Source organism: Terrapene carolina, unplaced genomic scaffold (assembly GCF_002925995.2).
Source record: "Terrapene carolina triunguis isolate 2854851 unplaced genomic scaffold, T_m_triunguis-2.0 Scaffold88, whole genome shotgun sequence".
In the NCBI taxonomy this organism is placed as follows: Eukaryota; Metazoa; Chordata; order Testudines; family Emydidae; genus Terrapene; species Terrapene triunguis.
Window position 1 is genome coordinate 29261984 of NW_020664439.1, and position 26222 is coordinate 29288205.

Sequence of the window (26222 nt, forward strand, 5' to 3'; positions counted from 1 at the left end):
TTTTTCTTCATTCTGTGTTGAAAAGGGGCCTGTACCTTTAAAATAAGGAGATTTAAGATGCAGATATTCCCAGTGAAGTTTGCAGATAGATCTAATATCTTGAATCTTGCTGGTTTGCAGGTAGGCTCCTGTGCTTTTTATTCTAATATGTCATGTTATGTGCTGATAATTTTTAAAGAGAAATGGCAAGATTTTGTGTTTCCTCATTCCAGTGGTGGTAAATATTCTTTTTGTTGCTGGAGTCTAAATTGTAATTAGAAGAAACAGGACTGAGAGTAAAATGTGTAGCAATGCAGCAAGCAGGCATTTCTAACTTATTAAGTAAAATTATCAATATTACAGCATTTGTAACCCAAAGAATTTTAGACTAATAGCATAGACTAATCGTAATAATTTAATGTGCAATTTTAGACCAGAGAGCCCCTTTTATGTAAGAATAAGCAGTAATAAATAAGAGAGATCATTTCACATATCAGATGCAGTGCAAGTTTAAATGAAACGCAGAGAGTCAGCAGCATGCAAGAACATTATGCTTTGCAAGCTTTAAAAAGTTTTGCAAGAACGTTAGCTATAAGAAATTCTTTGTGTGACGATGAAAAGAAATGAAAACATTCCTAGGGACGTTTGCAGGCAGGCAGAACCAGTGCGGGAATCTTGCTTGTTTGCAGGTTGGCACTGCATGCCCCTATATACATGCCAATGTACTGCTTCGTGGGGAGGGGAGGACGACAAACAGTGGGTCCAATCCCTATCCCCTTGAAGTCAATGACAAAGCTTCCAGTGACTCCAATGGAAGCAGGATTGGGCCCTGTATTTGGAAACTCAGCATGGCCTGTATCTTCCATTGCAGGGAGAATACACTCTCCAGGCAAAGAAACCCTGTGTACAGCATTGATGATGGAGAAAGGGTAGACTTCAGGGTGCAGGTAGGGTGCAGTTCAAGTGATTAGGACACACAAATTCATGTTACCCTCCAATTTGTTTTCCACCTCTCTGTTTTACTTGGCACTGCTGGAACCAACAACATTTTTTTAAATAGACATTTTATACCAGCTGCCTTCCTGCGGACCCAAAATGAAGCCATTTCCTGGTCTGTTGAGGCTATTCTGAAAGTACTTTTTATTTAGTAGAGAATGTTGATATTACAATAGTAAATGTATGTATGTAAACATAGCATGTCACACACGGAGACGTGCAGATGCAATACCCATATATGCTGTATTCAGTATACAAATATGTACATGTTCATATATAAATGGTCTTTATGCCTTGTTCTAAACAGTTAAGAAGCCAAGGAAAATGCAATAACTCAAACACAAAAAGAGATGTTTACATTTTTCAGGGATCCTCCTTGTCATTTTCCATGGCATTCAGGTGTCATAAATCATTTAGAGCTGAACCATTTCTCTGCAGTTGTTATGCAGGGGAGTGAACTGTATGTCTGTACTAAAAGTCTTTACTTTCTCCAATCCTTTTTAAAATATTTTTCTGTCTGAAGTTACAAAGGAATATTTATTTTAAATAACAAATACTCTGTACTGATCTGTGAAAAAGAAGACTATTTTAACAAGCACATTTATCATGAAATTCTCCCCCTACCACTGCTCTGTAAACCAAAGTAATTTAATTTTGTTTGTTTTATGTACTGACTGAACTGGAATGTAAGCTCCTAGCCCCACAGGTCACATAGGACTTAAATTGGGCCTCAAAAAGTCACTAAAACTGAGGGGCTGAGCAAAATATTCACATCTCTCCTTGTAGTTTAAGGATAAGTAAAGCCCTAGGGTCTCTTTTTCTTCATTCTGTGACAAACTGAATGAAGAAAGGTGTGTTAAGTATAGTAATGACTGCTGTCAAAAATACATAAATCCCAGTCCCATGAGCTAGAAAATCTCAAAAGTAAGATTCCACCGACCTCCATAAGTAAAATTAAGGCATTAAGGAAAAGACAAATCTGCATTGCTCTTGTATATAAGGAGTACATTCATGTGCAGCAATTTGCACTTTAGAATTTATAAACAAATTTTGCCTAGATTACCACCAACATTGGCCACTTTTCTAAGGGCTTGGGCTCTCTTTCTTGGCACTCAAGCATGTTCTTGGCACTCAAGTATACTTCTTTCCTCCAATAGATTTTCACTTTTATAGGGGTTTGTCCTCAGGCTGTACCTTCAAATATGTGTGAAATAGTCTTATGCAATTTCAGTTGTACTTAGGACCAAATTTGAGTATCAGCTGCCTCTCTCCTACTAAAATAGCTACATAAGGCTAATTACAGACAGACCTATACAGAAAAATATCAAAACCTTCATGATGTTACAGCTCACATACTCTTACCTTGGACTTCTAGTCCCAGGGCATCCCATTTGGCTGGATGCACTGATTTTTTTACTTCATATCTTAGGCATGTACACACAGTGGGAATGTTGGAGGCTCACATGAGGCCCGTATAGCACTGTAAAATTCAGATAGGCAGTACACATGGGGACAGGTCTGCACAGCTACTAGTGTGGCCAATCACGAGAGTTTTGTTTAGTATTTTTCCCTAGTCAGGCCTATAAGGGCTGTGTTATAGCTCCTGTAGTTTTTGATCTGGCAAATTGTACTAATGGCAGTTATTCTAGGCAACTGATGCCAGGCACATGTTGTTCATACTTGAAATTTGGACTTAAAATATAAATTTGCAAAGCCCTAACTGATTTTGTTTATTACAAGTATTTTAAGGCATCCATCACCATGGTATCTGTTTGCATTTTACATACATTAAAACAGACCCAAATAACACATTCTCCAAATTAGAGAGCATATATTTTGTGATCCTCTGCCGTATCTGTGACCTGTATCTGGTATAATCTTTAATGGTGGATAGCAGCCAGCAGAGTGTCAGAAATCAACACCTCTCTTCCTCTCCCCCCCCCCAACACACCTTTCACGATTTATGGGTGCTACACATGCCTATGACAACATGTGGTATACTTCAGCCAGTGCACTAAATGCCCCAATAGCAACTGTGGTGGTGAAACCAGACAATCACTATGCTCTTGAATGATCTCACAGAGGAAAATAACAGACAAAAACACCCATCGCCTGTGCGTGAACACTTTTCACAAAACAATCACTCTATATCTATTTTTTCCACACCCTTGAGCAACATAAGTTTTGCTGACATAAATGGTAGTGAAGACATGGCCTAAATTTCCTATACCTGAAGAAGAGCTCTATGTAAGCTCGACAGCTTGCCTCTCTCACCAATAGAAGTTGGTCCAATAAAAGATATTACCTTGCCCACCTTGTCTCTCTAGGAAATTGAGAGAAAGAATTGTAGTCAGGATCTCAAGTATTCTATGCCACATTGGTTGGCAAGGTCCAAGGTTGCTACAGTTCTATAGCAGGGTCCCTAGATTTTGAAAAGATAATACAATAACTCTAGGAGCCCCTATATTGTTTACTTTACTCTGAGTCTTCAATATTCACAGATTTTTTTTATTTATTTTTTTGGTACTGATAACACATAACTCTGTCACAGAACTTGGTAGGAAGGAAACCCAAAGTTCTGATAGCAGGATGGGGAACAGTTTGGTCTTTAGGTACCTGGGAAAACGAGGGAGTCAGTTTGTGAATGATGGATAAGCACATTAACTGGATATTTCCGCTGAATTGATCAGCAATGAAATATTTAACAAAGCTGGCATTTAAATAATCTTCTCTGTGTTTCAGAGTTAACCCACTGATATGAAAGGGACAGTTCATCCTTCTCAGAGCTGTTGTTTCCAGCTATCTGCAGACTTGGGAAGAAGACATTGAGGCTGTTACACTTGGCTTACATTTACAGGGTTAGTTTAATAACTATGAGAGCAAGAAAATTATTCTTTGTAAATGAAAGCTTAGGTTCTGGAACATAATTCTCCATAGAAAACTTGGCAGATGTGGAATTATGGACTACATGGGGCCATACCTCCAATAGGCAGAAAACCTTAAAGAAAAGAAAAGAAAGATGTCTTACAGCTTACTAGAAGTGGATAGGTTTGGGATCTGGCACATATCAGCCTGTGGAACTCTTTGCCAGAGGATGTTGTGAAGGCCAAGACTATAACAGGATTCAAAAAAGAACTAGATAAGTTCATAGAGGATAGATCCATCAATGGTTGTTAGCCAGGATGGATAGGAATGGTGTCCTAGCCTCTGTTTGTCGGAAGCTGGGAATGGATGATGGGGATGGATCACTTGATGATTACCTGTTCTGTTCATTCCCTCTGGGGCATCTGGCACTGGCCACTATTGGAAGACAGGATACTGGTCTAGATTGAACTTTGGTCTGATCCAGTATGGCCATTCTTATGTCATATGTACTGGGATCAGATTCCAGAGGCACGGACCCACCACTGAGTGTGTTCTGGTCCTGGTTCTTGTGAGATTTACCTTCTCTGGGTCAAATAGCTGAAGTATTATTTCTGAGTGCATGATAATGAATGGAGTTGTCACAGTACATGGGTAACTGGAGATAGGCAGGAAAATCTCTGAGATAACTAGCCCCTAGACCAGGCAACTGCAATTTCATTAGCAGATCTTTCGGAGAAGTCTCTGAACTTGGACTCTACGTGACATTCAGTATCACTGATGTTGTCAATATGTGGAATGTCAGTATACCCGTGTTACCAAGTCAGCATCTGTACAGATATTTCAGATGAGGTAATGGAGATTCTCTCTCATGAACATGTAAATATCAGCATATATTCCTATGAATTAAACATAAAGCCTGCTTTGTTATTCAGTGTAGGAATAAAATGTATCTGGAAGAGGGAAAATATATGAGGCAGCTTCTCCTTTCAAAAAGTTGACATAATTGTGACTTGTGTTCATGTGAAAAAGAGCATTCCTTTAACATCCTAGGATAGTGAGATTTGCATCACTTCACGAAACAGTGACCTGGGGATTTGGCTTGTTAGTCTCTATCATATTAACATGATAATCATGGAATTCAACTGTTCTGATCATATTAAAAGTGAGCTTATTAGAAGCCCCTGGATGACTTTAAATGTACACGGACTGTTGTCTTTGTTAATAGTTCTGCATAAATCTGTGGGTTGAACAATAAACAGCTTCAAACACGATAACTGTGGAAAAAAAGCAGTCTCTCTTGAGTAAAAGTTGTCTAGCTTTCTATAAAAGCACAATATTGTCTGCTTTTCTCGCTTCGCAGTTTGGCCGAAACTGAACTAAACCACCTACATTTCTCATCGGTGGTGGTCTTATATTGGGAAAGATTTAGGGTAACTGAACAAGTAGTTAATGAGAGAGGATATTTTTTCAAAAGTGGAAAAACTACTAACTTTTAAAAAATGTCATATCTTAAAACAATTTGGCTTACAAATTCCAAATCGAGTTTATACTGTTGTCCATAGTGAGGACTAGTGCCTTTGGGTATTTTTTCAAAGGCTTGAGTGGATAATATTGTAAGCTATCCTATCTATTTTTATGGGAGGCTTCAGAGAGCTCATGAGGTCTCCTGTTCATATTGTAATAGCTCAGTGAGATTTCATACATATATTACAGTATCTGCAGATGGCAGCCTGCAAATATTTTCATATCCGTGAGCTCTGGTGCAAGAAATTGTGTTCCACATTGCACAACGGGTGGGACTATGAAGGGGGCAGGAAGGGCTCTAAGCAGCAGGAAGGAGAGGGAGCTCAGATATTGTAATACTTGTCATAGACTTCCACAGGGATGTCTTACATGGATAGTGTTACCAACCCTCCCGGTTTCACCAGGAGTCTCTCGGAATTGGGCGCTATCTCCCGGAGCCTACTGAAGCCAATCCGGGAGAGTTTAGGCCGCTAAAAGTCTGGCAGCGCAGAGGGGCTAAGGCAGGTTCCCTGCCTGCCCTGGCCCCGTGTCACTCCTGGAACTGGTCAGCATATCTTTGTGGCCCCTGGAGGGGGCTGGGGATCCCGGCGCGTTGCCCCCGCCCTGAGCGCCGATTCTGCAGCTTCCATTGGCCAGAAACTACAGCCAATGGGAGCTGCAGAATCAGCGTTCAGGGCGGGGACAGCGCGCGGAGCCCCCTGGACTCCCCCCCAGGGGCCGCAAGGACGTGCTGGCTGTTTCTGGGAGCGGCGCGGGGCCAAGACAGGCATGGAGTCTGCCTTAGCCTCGCTGCGCTGCTGACTGGGAGCCTCCTGAGGTAAGCTCTGCCTGGCTGGAGCCCACACCCTCACCCCCTCCCGCACCCCTGCCCCAGCCCTCAGCCCCCTCCCAGAGCCCGCATCCTGAACTCCCTTCTCTCTAGCTCTTTAAAAGGTGAGCTTGATTATTATTACAAGTTAATGTATTTATTTCATTACCATTTTAATTTCAGTCTAATACGTATTTCGAAGACATTGTGTGTGAAGCTAAAATGGTAATGAAATAAATGCAACAGGTTGCTTATTCATAGATTCATAGATTCTAGGACTGGAAGGGACCTCGAGAGGTCATCGAGTCCAGTCCCCTGCCCGCATGGCAGGACCAAATACTGTCTAGACCATCCCTGATAGACATTTATCTAACCTACTCTTAAATATCTCCAGAGATGGAGATTCCACAACCTCCCTAGGCAGCTTATTATTACAAGCTGTTAACTTTTTAAATTGCCATGCACTAATTTGACGAAAGTCCTAAATACAAGATTTTATTTTCCTGATGTCTTTGAGTTTCAGAATAAACTTGACTCGCCTTGTGGGCATTAAAGTCTCTTTGTTGCTGTGACGGGTTGGATCACAGAAACCCCCTTGGGAGCTGCCACCCGATGTGCCAAGACTACCCCTGCTTCTGTTTTCCCTGCCAGCTCAGGACTCCAGCACCCCGACTTGCTGAATTAGACACTCCAGTCCACTTCAACACAGACCCAGGGTCTGAATCACTTGTCCCAAAACTGCAAGTTTACCCAAAAACAGCTCACAGGAGTGTGCTTGTCTTTAGCACTCAGATGCCCAACTCCCAATGGGGTCTAAACCCAGATAAATCCGTTTTACCCTGCATAAAGCTTATGCAGGGCAAACTCATAAATTGTTCGCCCTCTATAACACTGATAGAGAGATATGCACAGCTGTTTGCTCCCCCAGGTATTAATACATACTCTGAGTAAATTACTAAATAAAAGTGATTTTATTAAATACAGACAGTAGGATTTAAGTGGTTCAAAGTAGTAACAGACAGAACAAAGTAAGTCACAAGCAAAATAAAATAAAATGCGCAAATCTATGCCTAATCAAACTAAATACAGATAATCTCACCCTCAGAGATGCTTCAGTAAGTTTTTCTCAGACTGGACACCTTCCAGGCCTGGGCACAATTCTTTCCCCTGGTACAGCTCTTGTTCCAGCTTAGGTGTTAGCTAGGGGCTTCTCCATGATGGCTCCTCTCTCTCTCTGTTCTCTTCCATCCCTTTATATATCTTTTGCATAAGGCGGGAATCCTTTGTCCCTCTGGGTTTCCACCCCCCCTCACTGGAAAAGCACCAGGTTAAAGATGGATTCCAGTTCAGGTGACATGATCACATGTCACTGCAAGACTTCATTACTCACTTGCCAGCACACACATATACAGGAAGACTCAAAGGTAAATACAGCCATCTGCAGACAATGGGAGTCATCAAGATTCCAAACCATCCTTAATGGCCCACACTCTACATAATTACAATAGGCCCTCAGAGTTATGTTTTATATTTCTAGTTTTAGATACAAGAGTGGTACATTTATACAAATCAGATTATCATACTCAGTAGATTATAAGCTTTGTAATGATACCTTACAAGAGACCTTTTGCATGAAGCATATCCCAGTTACATTATATCACTTATTACCGTATTTTCTCTAAATCTATCCCAGTTACATTATATTGACTTATTATTATATTTTTATAAAACCATATAGACTGCACAACGTCACAGTTGCACTGTATAAAATTACTGTAAAGTATGTTCTTTCATCTACAAGGATTTGTGTTCCCACTCTTCACCCTTTAAAATTCCTGTGCATTTCAGGTTGTTCATGGCTTTGGAAAGGCAACCCATTTGACTTGTAAAAAGAGATAAATTACATATTCTTTTTAATAACAATATCTGGTCTCTTCTTGTGAAGGGTTGAGAGGAAATATACTCTCTCTCTATATATATACATATATAATTAAAAAGGTAGAGTGCTAACCACGTAATTAAATAGGACTGTGTATCCATCTTCATTTTAATCGAAAACAAATAAAGATTGGAAAATACATGTCTTCATTACCATAATGTAAGCATTTAATTAGTGGCGGAAGAAATATACCAGGTACAAAGGAACCTTTCTTTTAATATGAAAGAGTTATGTTGTATGGAGAAGATAGTGTTCCATAGAGATGACTACTTTTTTTGTTTTGAGGGGGTTGGAGGGGGGTTCATAACCCATATCTGGGTCTTGCTTTTATTTCTCTGCATTGACGGATTGACATAAACGTCTCTTTGGTTGACCTCTGAAACAGGGCAGTTATTTCTTCTAACATGATGAATGGAGCTTGAAAACTTGAAAATGACCCAAGAGCTGAACCATTGTTCATTTTACCAAGTCCTTATACAAGTGTTGTTTAGTTACAAGTTACACTTCAAATTAGAAGTTATGCCAAACAGGTCTGTCATTTCTTTCTGAAGTGTGCATGGGATCAGTTTTCTTCTTCCTTTCTCCCTCCCCCCCCCCCCTTCTTCTTCCTGATTTATGCTCATTCCTATGCCAATGAGGGAAGGAACAAATTTCTTAGTGGTGTTCCCTTCTCCTGATGTCATGCTGGAGAGTCCAATTTGCCCTCCGTGTCTGTGGGGCTGGGTGAAAGACAGGATGGCACTGAATGTCAGCTACTTAGGTGCTCTGTAGCTGCTGAAATGTGGATCTGAAGAGAATCCAGATAAGCCTTCATGCTGAGACATACCACTAAAGGACCTCCTGAGCTTCATATGGCTGTATCCATAGAATCCTTTTCTTATTGAATTGAGCCCTTGCTGTACCTCCTATAATGCTATTATTTTATCTGACATGGACATTATCACAACTGAACGTGGCCACTAAGTAATGTCATCTACTGCAGAAAAATAAAAGGCCTAACTTTTATTATGCCATCTCTATGGATTATAAGACCAGCACTGTATTGTTAATTAAATGTTCCCCGCATTATAGGAGTTCTCTTATCTGTAGAACAGTGTTATCATTATACCCGGTTGCAGAAAGCTTTATTTATAGTCTCTCACTATGTGTAATGATTGATTTTTAAGATTTCTTTTATGCAATCTGTGTCTATCAGTTCATAATCAACCATTCTGCAACTTTGCTTTATTAAACTGGTACTTGTTTCTGAAGGTGATAATAGTGTTAAACTATACCACAAGAGAAGAATTAAAGCCAGTTAGAAACACCAAGCACTATCCCCTCACAAATACCTATAAAGGCTAAGAATTTAAACGCATCTTAGGCCAGCTCTACACTGCAATGTTTTGTCAGGATAGTTGTCAGTCAGAGATGTGGGGAAAAAAAAAACCCACCCACTGCTAATCAATATAGCTATGCCAGCAAAACTCCCAGTGTAGATGCAACAGAAGGCTTCTGTTGGCCTAGCTAATGTCGTTCAGGGAGGTAGTGTTTACTACACCCACAGAACTCCTCCTTCTGTTGGCATATGCTGCATCTACACTAGGGGGTTCTGCCGGTATAGTTATACTGGTGTAGCTGTTGGCAGAGCCTATGTAGTGTAGACAAGGCAAGGCCTAAGGGATTTTGACACTTAATTCCCTTAGGCTTTTTGAAAATCCAAGCCAAAGTCATCACCAATATGTATATATCCACTTGTGATACTCCCCCCCCCCCCCAGTGGCTATGCCCTGGAATTATAATTCACTTTAAAAACTTTCTTTCAACAGTTATTGTTTTTATTAACCAATAAAACATGATCATTCATCTTAACTCCTCTCTCCTTCCAAATGATACTGAGAACTTAAAAATAAAAAAAAAAGGCGAAGAGTGAGGCCTTCTTTGAATATTCTTGTTTGCTGCATAGTAGGAATAATCTCTGTTTCTTAGATTAAAAGGTCTAAGATTGATTAAACACTTCAGTCTTTTTCTGACTGTTCATCTCAGTAGCCATGTATTGCCTTGCATACTACAAAAAGACAAAGATTATCATGTAATTACAGACTGATATCCCCAAAATGACTATTAAATTACTCTGTAGTGAAAATTTTATTTATTATAATTAAACAATCATAAAAGTAAAACCTATCCGAGGCTCCAGAAGCCCTGGTCCTCAATTAAAAATGGAGTCTGTGTGCACTAAAATCAATGTGGACCAAAATAACAGCATATCTCTACTGCCAATCAGTCCACAAGAACATATTTCTGAATAAAGTCATTCTACCCCTCAGATTCCGAACAAAAGCATTCCCAAATATCTACTAAAAAAGACAGGCTTTGTAGCATATCCAGAAGGTCAACATATTTGGGATATTTTGGACCTAAGGAGACAAATCCAACATTGAAGCCCTTCTGGAGAACGCCTTTCCAGTATCTGCTCACTAATTCTGCTAATAGCACACACACTGAATAAGAGTAGAGACAGCACAGAACCTTTTAGAGCCCCGCATGTGGTATTCCTGTATTTGAACTGCATTTTATGCTTGCTGTTCATGCAACAGCATTCCACTATCCACTCCTTTGCCCACATTTTATTGAACTTTGCTTCTGTATCATACTCTGCTAGGGTCTGCTAACATTTCAAAACACTTTCCATTACAACTTTCTGCTTTCACAAACTCAACTTTCCAAAACATTTGTTTCAGTGGCAGAAAAATCACCATGTTTGGTCTCTAACTGAAGATGATTGATAAATTTTTTTTCTTCTGGAAGGTTTAAGCAAAATTCTTTGGCTTTTTTTAAGTTATGGGAAAGGAGGAGGAAAGATACTTTCCCCATTGAAAAACAAAAACTTTTTTGGGGGGGCAGGGCTATGAAAAATATAGGTAACATTTGAAGATTAATATAAATCATTCTTACTGTGCTTGGGGTTTTTTGATTGGTCTAAACATGTTTATTATAATAGTTTGAATATTATATACTGAGCATGCTCAGTAGAATATGAATTAATCTACAGGTGCACATTTACATATAGATTTGCTGCACATATGTGAGTACACTTTATGCACCTGCCTTAAATCAGACAACTCACGTGCATAAAATTCTGCACCTACGTAAGTGTTTGCAGGATCAAGGCCTAAGTGTGTACATCCTTTTTTTCTTTAAGGCACTTATAAGATCCCCAGCTAGAGCCTCTAATCTCCTCAAGATGAATAGATGCGTAGCAAGGAGCTTAAAAGCCATGTGAGCCGGATAACTGCTGACTTTTCCTTTTAGTTCTTTCCCTTTTTCTTTACCCTGTTTAAACAAATAAACAAAAACCCTAGGAAATGTAGTGCACATGTTAAAGTTGGATAGTTAAAATTAAAGTCAGCAAATGCAGAAGTTAAGGACCTCCCAGCAATGTTAACCACCTTGCACATATTTTTCCTATTTCTCATTTTGTACTTAAATATATATTATTGTGTGTCCTAATGCCATGCAACTCAAAGCATGTGCACCACAACTACTGCTGTTGGAATCTTAACTTTTGCATTTCTGGAATTTTATGACATTAAATATATGCATCCTTAATTTTGTATTAATGTACTTATTTGTCATTAATATATTAGTACTACTCATTAAGAGGTCCATGCCTAATCTAATTAATTAAAACTGAATAACAGATAAAATTTAAGGACACTATACAGCTTTCTACTCTGAAAAATCGCTAGGCTTTGTAAGAAATGTTTCCTACAGCCTCGCTTAGCATGGAATCCTTTGCTGTACTACAGTAACCATCATCATTACCCAAAACACCATAAAGCAAAGTCTCAAGTACTGTATAGCATTGTCAGTTACTATATTTTTGCAAATGTAATTTTGAAGGTGCAGCTAGGGAGAATATTAATTAAACGTACCGTATACAGAAGTCCTTTTAATGCTGTTTTTGGAGTCAGCAAATTTGCATGTTACAGTTGGCTTCAATGAGTCAGAATATAATAAAATTTATTAGCCTTTTAAGAGAGTTATTTCTAGAACTACCAGTAATTAGTTACGCTAGTTTTAAAAAAATAGATTAATTAGAGAGAGTTGGTGAAAACTGATAATTATATGGATTTACCTATTTACATCCTCCAGTGCAATTGGTGCTGACCACTAGTAGCATTATAATTACAGTTAAATCTAATCCTTCAAACTGCAGGCAGTCTAAGTCTGCCATCAAACCAATGGCAAAACCTGCAGAGGTGTTGTCTTGGTTTTAAAAAATCCCAACTTTTTCTTATTATGTATAATTTTTAACAGTTTTTGATAAAAAGGCATTTTTAAAAGTCCACCAAGTTTATAAATTATTAATTTAATACATGTGTGTTAAATTCCATAACTGTTTGAGTAATATAGCTGTTAAACCTAAATTAAAGGTTATAAATAGGAGCTTAGTGTCTTAGTTTGGCTACCAAGTGAGTATCAAACTCTCCTGTGTGCTTGTCCATTTTGTTGGTGTTGGTGGTTTTTAGGGATTTTATTTTATGGGTTCTTAGAAATTAAAAAAGAGGGAAGGAAAAATGACTGGTACAGGCTAGGAAAGGAGTCTGGGAACGTGAGCCGAAGTAAGGAGGGAAGGCGGGGGCAGCTGGAAAGGAGACTGGGAGACAGGGATGGGGGAGACAGATTAGCTGAAGAGCCAAGAGGAGGGGGAACTGGGACTGGTTGGGCAAGGAGACTGGGACTTGGAGTTGAGGGGGATACTGAGATTTAGGGAGCTCAAAGTGGGAGACTAGCTCTTGCCCAGCAAGAAAACTGGGACTGGGACGAGAAGCCCAACTAGTGGAGACTGGGACTGGCTAGGCAAAAAAAATGAGACTGGGACAAAGAGACAGGGGTGGGAAAGAGACAAGAGAGGAACAGGGACAGGTTGTAGGGGATGGGGCGGAAGGATTTAAGTTTGGAAGGAATAGTCAGAGGGTCTGCCCACTGGAGCACACTCCTTTCCAGATCCTGGAATGGAATTCCTGAGGCTTGCCATTTCTCTGCTATCAGCAAATATCTGTGAAACTCACTGGCCCAATGTGTGTCTCATCCTCCTCTTGTGGTGGTCTACATAGAGGATATTACTGAATGAGGCAGGGTTCCCAAAATACTGTGTGATGCTGTGATCAGAGATGGTATCATTATGCATAAGCACAAGGGGGCAGAAATAAGGTTCCAATGGACAACCTTAATTCTGGCATTTCCTAATTTTGAGTGTTTGACTTTACAACCTTAATCATGTTCTTTTAATATAGGGATGAGTGTGTGTGTATGAGGGGGGATATACCATTCAGCCATTAAGTAATTAACAATCCACATCTGAATACACATAATTAAGATCCAAAATTTAAGATTAAATAGAGAGAGAAGTGGTTGTTGCTTTTTTTAAGGTTATCGTTTGAGTTTGTCTTTCCATTTATCAGCTATACCTAGAAACATTCACAGTATCTAGCTGTCTCTGTTCAATCTTGTACAGAGATGGCATTGGTCAATGACCTCTTTGTGGCAATGGATGAAGATCAGGTATCCAATCTGAAATTATAAATCTGTCATCTGCCTTTGACACTGTTAATTATGCTGTATTACTGACTCATGGATAGATCAGATTATAAGTAGATGGAGCATCTTTGCTCTTTACTTTTGGAAAGATCCATCTGGGGTTGCTCCAAAAGCAGACTCATGTAGGGTTTCTGCAGAATATATTTTATCTTTTATTGAATGTATGTATGGGGCCATTAGGATGGTTAATGAGGAGACATGAGCTGAAATGCCTTCAGTATGCTGACAACACCTAACTTTTTTCTATTATTTCACCCAGCTGGTGCAGTTCAGCATCTTCCCCAGTGTTTGGTTGAGACAGGAGCAGTTGATTAAAACTGGATTAGATTACAGTGATGATGGTATATATAGAGAAGAGATCAGCCTCATTGTCTGCCATTTGTGACCAGTGTTCACAACTTAATGTTGGATCCTCTGCTGCTGTTAGATGATCATATAGCAGCAATGAGTAATACAGGTATTTTCATTTTGCATCTGGTCAGAGGTTGTAGTCATTTCTTTTTGAGGCAGACCTTGCTACCAGGACCCATGTCTATGTTGCAAACAAGATCACTTTTAGGCTAAAGCAGGGGTCGGCAACCTTTGGCCCGCGGCCCGCCAGGGTAAGCACCCTGACAGGCCGGGCCGGTTTGTTTACCTGCTGCATTCGCAGGTTTGGCTGATCACGGCTCCCACTGGCCGCAGTTCGCCGTCCCAGGCCAATGGGGGCGGCGGGAAGCGGCGGCCAGCACATCCCTCGGCCCGTGCCGCTTTCCGCCACCCCCATTGGCCTGGGACGGCAAACTGCGGCCAGTGGGAGCCGCGATCAGCCAAACCTGTGGACGCGGCAGGCAAACAAACCGACCCGGCCCGCCAGGGTGCTTACCCTGGAGGGCCGCGTGCCAAAGGTTGCCGACCCCTGGGCTAAAGGTAGTGGAGAACACAACAGCCCATTTATTGAGTGAGGCGTCTCTTCATGAACACTGTCATGGTTAGTGGGCAAACCATACCTCTGATCCCACCTGGTGTCATAAAGTGCACCCCTTCTCAGGTTACACCCCTCAAGCTGTCACCTGGCTCAGAGTGGAATCACATGATTCTCCAACTCTGATCAGGCCCTAGCTGCAGGTCTCTGTGATCAACTGTGATTACTTCAGCAGGAGCAATTCTGTTCTCTCTGGGAGCAATGACCAGTGACCAAACGTTCTCCTTAAAACAAAGGCTTTATTAAATGTATTAGAACAAAAATACTTCAGAGAAAACACATGTTCAAAATAATAAACCAGACTATACACACGTGTGCTTTCCCCTAAGTCTTACCATTTGCTGGATCTGGGAAGGCCCAACTCCCCCAGAATTTCTCCTCAAAATCTCTCCCTCCATCAACCTATCTCCCTGGACTGCTTCTGACAAAAGCCTCCTCCCCACTGCCTTCTCCTGAGAAGCACTTTTTAACTGTTTGGTGTGCTTATGATCTCCAGGATCTCAGGTTTGGCAAAACAAGGCTTGCAACTTGTTGGAGGCAGTTTTAAGGATGCTGTCTCCTACCGTAACAGCTTGCCCTGTGGTCTTTCAGGTGTGTTTCTGGATGTTCTGATCTGGGAACCCATTGCGTTGTTTTCATGCACTGACCCCATTACAGGTATATAATAAACATTCCGCTGTCCTCAATGTAAGTTACATCAGTACAGTCACACAGGAAATTCTAATAACCTGCTACAGTTACAGTAACTTCCCCTCACTGACCAGCTTACATACAATGTTCATAAAATTATTACACTCAGTATTCTTAGATTATAACATAGCTGTTCCACAACTGTCACAAACACATCATACCAGATTCTGTACCTGTCAGCAACTGGTTTCTGGTGGAGTTTAAGGTGTTGGATTTGACCCATGAGTTTGTGTTTGTAACTTGACTACCCGAGGTACTACAGCTCTTGTGATTCAGGTGCAGCTGAGATCAGCAGAGGTATCCTAGCTGTAGCTCCCTTGATTTGTAAGTAGTTTGAGTCTGGGCATTTTTGGGCATACGGCTTAACCCATCTATTAATTCAGGCTTTTGATTCAGTTGAGTTGCCTGCATTGGATATCTTTTTGGGAAGAGTTTGAAATAAATACTTTGTTTCAGGAGTATTAGTAGTATGGGGGCTGAGTTTTCTGCTGGATTTATTCTTGTGCTATTGTCTTTTCCACAAAGCATTGGCAAGAGTCCATGAGAGGAGGTGGGTTTGTGTTTTAGTTGATTTATATGAATCAAAGTAAAGAATCTTCACAATATAGCCTATTTTATTTTGAATTTCAATGGGACTGGCACCTGAGTGTTTTTAGGTGATTTTGTATATAGGATTTAGGCTACTAAGTGACTTAAGCACTTTTGACATTTTTAGCCTTTATTTTTACACTAGGAGGGACATTTTATAATATGGATATGCCTTGTACGGTGAACAGGAACCTTACTGTCCCCCTGAGCAGAATATAGTCCTCTGGGAGAAGGTATCAACCACTAAACTGTTACTATATTTGTACTAAATTTATTGTATTCTTGAGCACTCTTCACTCATAGAACTCAAAGTATAGAGGAGGGTAAGCAGTGAAACTGAGTCACAGCTGAGGAAGTAGACGGGTAGTGAACTTCTGTCTGAGCTGGGCCTAGAACCCACGTCTGATTCCACATCGAGTGTCCAGGCTGAACCAGGCTTTCTCTACTTGATCTTAGTTAAAAAGCCAAGAGAGTTGAAGAGAATAATATGACATTGCTTAGCTGGGTGCACTAAGGTACAGCTTGTGTGTTACATTATTACACGCTGCTATATAAGTCAGGCATTAATTGCTCCAAAACATTCTTTAAAACTATTCAAAGAAACTTTGTACAGCTGAGACAGAGGTATGATTGCAAAGTGTGCTGAGCTACTTGCACTGGTTGGTACATGTAGATACTGGTATTATATGGCCTTAATCCTCATTTGCTATCAACTCTTTTTGTGTGGCTTTTGTACTAATAGACTTAATTTCATGGCTGCAGGCAGTTCAAACTGTGCATGCTGGAGGGCCCGAAAAAGAAAGCAAATGAATGAGAGCTGAAGGGCTGGTTGGATTCCTGCCAGCTCACAGTCCATTGATCAGAAGCTGCTCCAAAGTTCATAGGATCACAATGTGTTTCTCTTCCCACAAAAAAAGGGGAATTTGTGGCCGTGCCTTACCTGAGTGCAGCTAATTGTAGCCGGGCCAGGTTCTCGTGTGCACATTGTTCGAGGGGAGAGGGTGCAGCCCTCACGGGCTTTGCCTGGGAAGGAGCAGTAAAAAGAGAAACAGCCGTTCCACACAGGGGCTCCCGCTCCCCAGCCCCCGCCTGAGCTGCAGCTCTGCGTCTTGCCCGGCTGTACCGCAGGGGGCGGTGTGAGCACCAGCCTCCCCGTTGCTTCTGACGCCGGCAGCGTGGGGACGGGACTTCATGCCACGGCTGCCGGCCGAGCTGCCTCCCGCACCCCCCGTTTCGCTGCGCTGCCGGCGGGTCCCCGGCTCAGCAGCTGGACGCGGCGGCCGGGACGTTACCGCCGCCGCCAGAGGAGACAGTGGCTGAGCTATGGGGCCAGCCGCCTCCTGACCACACCATGGAGCCCTGACGAAGGCGTCTGCCCCTCCCCTCCCGGGGGTGAGCGCCAGGGTCCGGAGGGGGGGACGACCCGAGACCCGCTCCCCCAAAGCGGGCGGAGGACGGGCGCAGATGCTTCCTCCAGCCGGAGCGCGGGGGAGGTGGTAGGAAACTTTGGGAGAGTCGGGGAAGCCCCTGGCCGGGGGGGGCGGGCCCCTAGAGCAGCCCCCCCCCCCCGTGCAAATCTGGACGCGGCGCTAGCTGGGGAGGCACATCCGTGGCTGGGCTTTCTGTGCCCGGAGGCGATGCGCTTCCCGCGGGCGGCGGCGGCCAGACAGGAGGCGGCTGGTTCCTGCTCTCTTTAATCCGCTGCGTGTTTCCTTCTCTCCCCCTCAGGATTACCGCGAGGATGGGATGGATTTAGGAAGCGACGCGTGCAGCAGCCGCTCCAGCTCCGAGTCCAGCTCCAGCAAAGTCACCCCTTGCTCGGAGTGCAAATCCTCCCCCTCCCCCAGCAGCCTGGACTTGGCGGCCCTGGAGGACTCGGAGGAGGAGGAGGATTACCTGGGGTACGGAAGGAAGGGCACTGCCGCGTGGGAGGAGGACGGGCTCTGCACCGCCGGCTGCGATGCCAAGGCTGCCAAGCGAAGGAGTTTGGCGGAGGAGCTGGAGGATGTGAGAAGCACCAGCGCCTCCAACACCATGCCGCCCCCCGCCCCCAACGGCAACCCCCCGCCCCAGGACCTCCGGCAGAACGGCAACGTGGTGCCCCCCAGCCGCAGGACGGGACACCGCGGGGCAGGAGGGCGCAAAGCCCATCCCCAGAAAGCCCAGCCGGCTGTGGGGAGGCTCCGCGGTGGAGGGGGGGTCGCCCCCGGGCACCCCTTGGACAGCTCCACGGGGGGCACTTGGCTGAAAGAGCAGGAGCCTCAGCTCCCGACTATGGACTGGGAGGCTTTGGAGAAACACCTGGCAGGGTTACAGTTTCAGGAACAGGAGGTACGAAACCAGAGCCAGAAAACAAACTACACCTCAGTAAGTTGGTCCCCGTTATCTGCAAGGTCTGTGGCTTTGGGGCGGGAGCGAGGGAGGGCGAGTCGGAGTAAAGGGAATTACTTATGGTGACAAGACATGTTACTAGGCAGTGAGTCAGTCGCAGAGATCCATACGGAGCATTGCCATAGATGGTAATTGGACAAATCGCTGTTGCCCTTTAATTGTGACGGGTTTTTTCATCCTTCTAACCTGGGAGGGCCGCTTATTGAATGCAACATTGTTGCTAGTAAGAAGCTTCATTGTGTGTGAATCTAGATCTGTCCCCTTTCTTGCAGATCTGCAAAGAATTTGTCTTTCTGCAGCCTCTTTCATTTGTTCAGCTGTGGAAGGAATAGCTTGACTCTGACCTGCCCGCCCCTGGCCTGGATCAGAGAACCAGGGTGTGTGTGTCTGTTGAACAGATCAAGCTGGTGACTCAGTGACCATTTGTAATGTCTTGTGAATTCTGAGATTTTGGTGGGGCTCAGTGGCACTTCCTGTTTCTTATCAGACAGACACCTGGCTGGATACAGGAAAGCCAGACAATGTGGGTGGCAGCAGGAGCGGGTGGAATAAACATAAGCAGGAGTCTTAGGCCATCTAGTACAAGGGTTCTCAACCTTTTTCTTTCTGAGAACCCCCCAACATGCTATAAAAACTCCATGGCCCACCTGTGCCACAATAACTAGTTTTCTGCATATAAAAGCCAGAGCTGGCATTAGGGGGTAGCAAGTCAAACAATTGCCGGGGCCCCATGCCACAGGGCTCCCCGCAAAGCTAAGTTGCTCAGGCTTTAGCCCCAGGTGGTGGGGTGGGGCTCAGGGCCCTGGGCTTCAGCCCCATACAGTGGGGCTTCAGCTTTTACCCTTGGCCACAATGAGTCTAATGCTGGCCCTGCTTGGTGGCACCCCTAAACCTGCTTGCGGGGCCTCCCGGACCCCTGGTTGAGAACCACTGGTCAAGTACACTTCCCAATATGGACCTGGGTGGGTATCTCCTTTTTGAAGGGCGTTTCTCTGGTTGCTTTATTTTGAGGTATAGCAACAATTGCAACCCAAGCATTTAAATCTGTACCTTAGCCAAGAAGGATTGCATACTTTAACCTAGCTAAAGTATGTGGCAACCATTACAGAATGCTTGTCATTTGGTACCTTGCCTTGGGGTGTGGTTTGAGTATACAAGGCTTCAGGCTACTGGAAATTGGATGCCTGCACTTTGACTTTAGAGCATGAGGACAAGTAACAGCATGTCTCAGTGTAAATGGTATTGCTAATACTAAAAGAGGGAAGGGGATGTTTTCTTTGCCTAGTAGAACCTGGTTGTAAGACCCCCACTTTGTGTTTCAAATGTGTTTCCTTTAATCACTGCTGTATAGCAGATTTTCATAGCTATTCTTTTCATCAGCGTTCAGCAAATATCTTAAAGCAGCAACCAAAAATTATCATTGCTAGACTCAGTTATTACAGTGTTTAAAAAAAAATCTCCTGGTTAATGTCTTAATGTCTATATTTTATTTGGTACAGATTTTAGAAAGTATGAAGCTAAAGAACAACATTTTGCTTGTATTCTGTTGTTATTGCAACTGTAACAAATAATACAATGGCTTTTATTTTCAACAATAAGAGATGCTGATGTCACTTCATTTTAAGTATGGCCTAGCCTTGATGAAGATTGTATATATGCTGTGAAAGTTGTCTTTTATGTGTGTGAGCGTATGTATGTGTGTGAATTTAGGTGCCTATTCTTTGAGGTATTAAATGGCATTGGCTTCCCTATACAGCTCTGCCAATGAACTACTCCTAACTGGCCAGAACAGTGGTATTCCAGTCCTGGGCTGCTGTTGAGCAGAGACTGTCACACACAGAGTAATGGCCTTTTATTTTATTTATTTTTGTGTGAGAGCTGAACAAAATCACCTAAAACATCAAACATGTTTTCACTTGTAACCTGACCCAGAACTGGAACCCAGTACTCCAGAGATTTAAGAACCACAGTCAAGATGGAAACTAATTCATATACTGTATTTGTCCTTCCAAATAGTTATATTGTGAAATCTCATACTATATAATTTAGTATACAAAGTAATAATTTTGGAATCTTTCAGGAAGGAAAAGAAACTAGCACATATTTACTCCCAATAAGCAGGTGTCAGTGGTGGGTTGGGTGTACAGCATTCTGTTCAGGGAGATATGAAATCCCATTCATTAAGAATTGTTTTCATAATATGTAAATTAAAAGAAGGCATGACATTCCCTAAACTTTTCTCTAAAACCATTGAAGGTACATTCGAACACTGCTTTATGACGGACAATAAGACTGATGTTAACTTCCGTTAACCTCCACCTTATAACTTTACTTTCCTAGGGCTTGATTCTGCAAGGTGCTCTGCAACCTCACTTCTTACTAATATCAGCTGAAGAAAAAGGGTGCTGAGTACTTGCAGCATTGGCCTTCTAGTTAGGCATCTGGGACTTTATATCATACTTACTGTCTGTGTTTTGAAATGACTTTGAATGAATCATTCCTTGAATATTACAAATGATTTTTGAAAAATCTTGTGGTTATTAGATATTGTAATTAGGGCAGTCTGGTAGCATGACAGCTGCCACAATGCATTTTTAAAAGACCAGACTTGGAACTAAGGGTGAGCTAATAACAGCAGCATGTAGAGAGTGTGGGAATAAAATCACTGACCCCAGGACTTTTTAGGTGGTCTTGTAATTGATAGTGGCTTATTCAGAAACTAAGCTTTTTTTTTTTTTAAAGTCGTTTCTTTCCTTTATCGTTATGATGATGATCTCATCAATGTAAACTGATGTACTCTTACTTTTGGTCACTCAAGCTTACAGAAAACCATCTCTAACTAAGCAACAGCAGCAAATATAGGAACTCTTCCTTTCTAGTTGGGTGCTTGCATAAGTGAGGTGTTACCCTGAAAGATTTTTGGATCATTGCCATTTGTAAATAATTACATTTAAGAAAAAATGCTAATTGGAGCCAATGCACTAAAAAATAAACCAAACATTCTCTGTCTTGGACCTACTCTTCCCCTTTATCTAGTATTAGTGCTTTGACTACCCTTGCTCCAAACCAGAATCCTCCCACTACACTACCTGTACTTGGCGTAGCACCTTGCCTCCTGCCTGGAGGGATGAGCACATAGCTCCTCTTTAGCTGCTACAAACGTTGATCCCTATGCAAGGGATTCCATGGAAGCCTAATCTGTGCTACATGTTGTTCCAATGATGGAAGTTGCAGTTTGGGTGCAGTACAGTCCCACACAGAACTCCTTGTAAGTATTGCAGTAGCACTGCTTTCTGTAGATCAGATCAGGCTAAGGAGACTAGGCTCCCATCTCCAGAGACACAGCATGTACACATCTTCTTTCTCATTGCTGACCTGCCTGTCAGCTTAAGCCCACAGTTGGCATTTCCCATTTTTATAAATGTATCAGTTTTATGGTATGTGAGGTACTGGAAGAATTCCTGATAATTGTAACTAATTCCCCCCCCCCCCTGCAATTTTCCAGCATCCTTGGGAACAACAATGTGTGTAGCTCATTGTGGCAGCCTTTCTCTTTTTCCATGCATATTTCTGTTTATGTATTTGAACATTTATTTGGCTTATGTGCTTCAGTTTTGTGAACCCATCAAAACCACTAAGCTACTGCAGGAATCTCATTTCTGTTATTTCACTCCTGGATCTGTTCCTTCTAATTAGCATCTGTGCCTTATGGGCATAGTTTAGAACAGGTATGTACACTGTATTAGACTGCTTGAAGTGCAGATAGACTCATATTTTTACAGATCCTCACTTTCTATAATAGAGAAGGTCAGGGTGAGTAAATAGTGGGGGATCTCTGCTATCATGGCCAGTTTAACAATAACTGTTTTGCTGTGCTCTCCTGCAGTAACATTCTCTCTAACCTCCATTCACTCAGCTCTATTTCATCTTCAGGAAGGGTTTTCCCTTCTCTCTTGGGGCATGCCCACACTACAGTTTAAAAACCGGGGGTTAGCCCATAACAGCAACTTGGGTTTGCAGGGCTTTGGCTAACAGGCCGTTTAACTGCGCTATAGATATTTGGGCTCGGGCTGGAGCTCAGGTTCTAGGACCCAATGAGGTGGGAGAGTCCCAGAACTTGGATTGCAGATGGAGCTGGAACATCTACAGTACAATTAAACAGCGTTGCGAGCCTGAGCCCGTGAGCCCGCTTGTGCTGGAACAGGCCAGCTTTGGGTGTATAATTACAGTTTACAGACCCTTTGAGGCGGGGAGCCCATGTGCTTCTTCCCCTGCTGTTTCTTGATGTTGAGGGTTCTCTCCAGCCTCCCCATGCTGGACATTAACAGACCTTTCCCCCCATCATCCAACCTGATGTTAGAGGTATTTCTCCTTGCACACATCTTCTTGGCTGTCGGGGTCTTTCGGACTGAGGAGGCAGAGGGAGGGGGGACTCAAAGAAACTTCATGTCCTTATCTGTCTAGTTTGAAGTGAATTTCTTCCAAATTTTCCCAGGTTTTCTTAGAGGATGGGGGAGCAGGCATAGCAGAGCACAATGTCCCTTTCTTCACCTTTCAGTCTGGTGCAATTTGAGAAAGCTGCAGATTCTTCTTTTTAGGCCAGAGCTGCTGCTGCAGGTGAGGAATTGAGACCAGAGAGATCAAGTTACTTATTCACAGTCATACAAAAAGCATGTGGAAGAACTGGGAATTGAATCCAGGTTTCCTGAGTCCAGGTTTCCTGAGTCCAGTCCAGTGCCATAAACACAAGACTATACCCTCCTTTTCTTTATGAAACTCCTATAAATATTACATAATTAATTCTAGGTTACTTGCAGAAACCTGTGACAGGAACTTCAGATATAATAATATTAAGTAAAATCTGAAGTCTTAAAAGGATTCAGATAGAGTTAGGATTCCTGATTTGACTTCTGGGGTCAGCTTCTAAGGCAGTGGTTCTCAAACGTCTGTAGTAGTGACCCTTTCACACAGCAAGCCTTTGAGTGTGACCCCCTTATAAATTAACAGTTTTTAAATATACTTAACACTATTATAAATGCTGGAAGTGAAGCGGGCTTTGCAGGTGGAGGCTGACAGCTCGCGACCCCCTACGTAATAACCTCACGACCCCCTGAGGGGTCACGACCCCCAGTTTGAGAGTCCCCGTGCTAAGGTATTTTAGGTGACTCCTTAAGAGAGTTTGTAAACCCAGATAGAAACAGAAAGGTTTTCATTGTTTTTTCCTGAATTGACAGGGTTTGTGTGGGTTTTTTTTTGTTTTAAATACACCTCTACCCCGATATAACACTGTCCTCGGGAGCCAAAAAATCTTACCACGTTATAGGTGAAACTGCATTATATCAAACTTGCTTTGATCCGCCGGAGTGCACAGCCCCGCCCCCCCGGAGCACTGCTTTACCACGTTATATCCGAATTCGTGTTATATCAGGTTGCGTTATATCGGGGTAGAGGTGTATATAAATATTCCTTGCATTGGTGAAAACTGAGATATTTTCTTTGACCATGAGTATCACAGTTTGAAACTGATTTGTACATAACTGACTGAAAACTGAAACTGACTAGTTTATTTTTTTTTTTGCCAAAGTTAAGTGAAATGCAAAAAGAAATTAGATTTTTAGAAATCATTTTAGTTGTAGTAAAATAGTGTTGGTAACAGGTGTGTGTGTGTGTGTGTAGGTTTTAGTTTTGATTGACAGTGGTCCTTCTAGTAGTGAATGTTAATGAGATTCCTCTATAGATTCCGTGAGATGTTATCAAAAGAACAGCCAGCACAATTGGGAAAATTCAGAATTCTTTTGGAATTAGTATTTATTTTTAAACTCTCTTTAGCATTTTCCAAGAGAAGATTCTACCAACGCCTAGTACTTAAGGATTAGTTAATACTCTGGCTGCCTTATGACCTGAGTCCTGGATGAGTGACAAATTCACTTTATCTAATTGTTCATTCAATATTTCAGGTCCTCACTCTCCCAAATACTCCAGTTTATAGTAGGTCATCTTCCTCTTTCAGAGTTTTGTTGACTAATTTGAGATTGCATCATCAGCTCTGAACTAGTGATCCTGTTCACTTTAATACTCATGTATTTGAAACCTGATTTCAAGAACAGCTCTGACCAGACTCTACTGTAATATGGTTTGCACTAATCTATATCTATATCTCACACTAATAAAAAAAAAAGTTACAGTTATGTTAAGAACTTTGTTAAAGCCATGCTATAGATGGTTATCTATGGCATGATTTCTGCTAATAATTATTCAAAAAATGTTTCCTATCCACACTGAATGCTTTGCCCTTACCTACATTTACTCCCCACCACCTCCCTGAAATTTGCCATTATTGTTTCTCCCTGTAGCAGCAACAGTGGAAGCACTAATTGCATCATTGTTTCCTTGTGCTCCCCCTGTCTGTGATATCTTCCTGTTTGCCTTTTGTTAGTCAGCTTAGATTGTAAGCTCTGTGGAACAAAGATAATCTTTTGGTTATGTTTGTACCATATCTAGTAAGGCTGTTGATTAATCGCAATTAACTCAAAAAAATTAATTGGGATTAAAAAAATTAATCGCGATTAATCAGTTTTAATTGCACTGTTAAACAATAGAATACCAATTGACATTTATTAAATATTTTGGATGATGTTCTACATTTTCATATATATTGTATTCTGTGTTGTAATTGAAATCAAAGTGTATATTATTTTTGATTACAAATATTTGCACTGTAAAAATGATAAACAAAAAATATTATTTGTTATCATTTTAAAATTCATCTGCTACAAGTAGTGTAGTGCAATCTCTGTTGTGAAAGTGCAATTTACAAATGTAGATTTTTTTTGTTACATATCTGCACTCGAAAACAGAACAATACAAAACTTCAGAGCCTACAAGTCCACTCAGTCCTACTTCTTGTTCAGCCAATCACTAAGACAAACAAGTTTGTTTACATTTACAGGAGCTAATGCTACCCTCTTCTTATTTACAGTGTCACCAGAAAGTGAGAACAGGCTGTTCGCATGGCACTTTTGTAGCAGGCGTTGCAAGGTATTTACGTGCCAGATATGCTAAATATTCATATGCCCCTTCATGCTTCCGCCACCATTCCAGAGGACATGCTTCCATGCTGATGATGCTCGCTTAAAAAAAATGCATTAATTAAATTTGTGACTGAACTCCTTGGGGAGAATTGTATGCCCCCTGCTCTGTTACCAGCATTCTGCCATATATTTTATGTTATAGCATTCTCGGATGATGACCCAGCACATGTTGTTCATTTTAAGAACACTTTCACTGCAGATTTCACAAAATGCAAAGAAGGTACCAATGTGAGATTTCTAAAGATAGCTATGGCACTTGACCCAAGGTTTAAGAATCTGAAGTGCCTTTCAAAATCTGAGAGGGATGAGGTGTGGAGCATGCTTTCAGAAGGCTTAAAAGAGCAACACTCCGGGTTCTGTAGTTTCCGCATCGAACAACCCAAAAAGAAAATCAGCCTTCTGCTGGTGGCATCTGACTCGAATAATGAAAATGAACATGCATTGGTCCGTACTACTTTGGATTGTTATCGAGCAGAACCCGTCATCAGCATGGACGCATGTCCCCTGGAATAGTGGTTGAAGCATGAAGGGACATATGAATCTTCAGCGCATCTGGCACGTAAATATCTTGTGATGCTGGTTACAACAGTGTCATGAGAACCCTTGTTCTCACTTCCATGTGATATTGTAAACAAGAAGCAGGCAGCATTATCTCCTGCAAATGTAAACAAACTTGTTTGTCTGAGCGATTGGCTGAACAAGAAGTAGGACTGAGTGGACTTGTAGGCTCTAAAGCAGTGGTTCTCAAACTGGGGCCGCCGCTTGTGTAGGGAAAGCCCCTGGCGGGCCGGGCCGGTTTGT

At 42.1% G+C, this 26222-nt stretch overlaps 1 protein-coding gene across 3 annotated transcripts in view; it reads left to right on the plus strand.

Annotated features, from left to right (window-relative positions):
• Positions 1-26222, plus strand: part of LOC112103345 (schwannomin-interacting protein 1) — a 391826-nt gene that overhangs the window by 259934 nt on the left and 105670 nt on the right. The window contains exons 1-2 of one of the 3 annotated variants that reach the window (XM_024195053.3): positions 17150-17331; positions 17668-18306. In XM_024195053.3, coding sequence (XP_024050821.2) covers positions 17686-18306 — 621 coding nt within the window. In that variant the 5' untranslated portion in view covers positions 17150-17331; positions 17668-17685. Of the gene's footprint in view, positions 1-17149; positions 17332-17667; positions 18307-26222 lie in introns of those variants that run through there. The other 2 variants (XM_026650013.2, XM_026650012.2) reach the window with 2 other exon arrangements.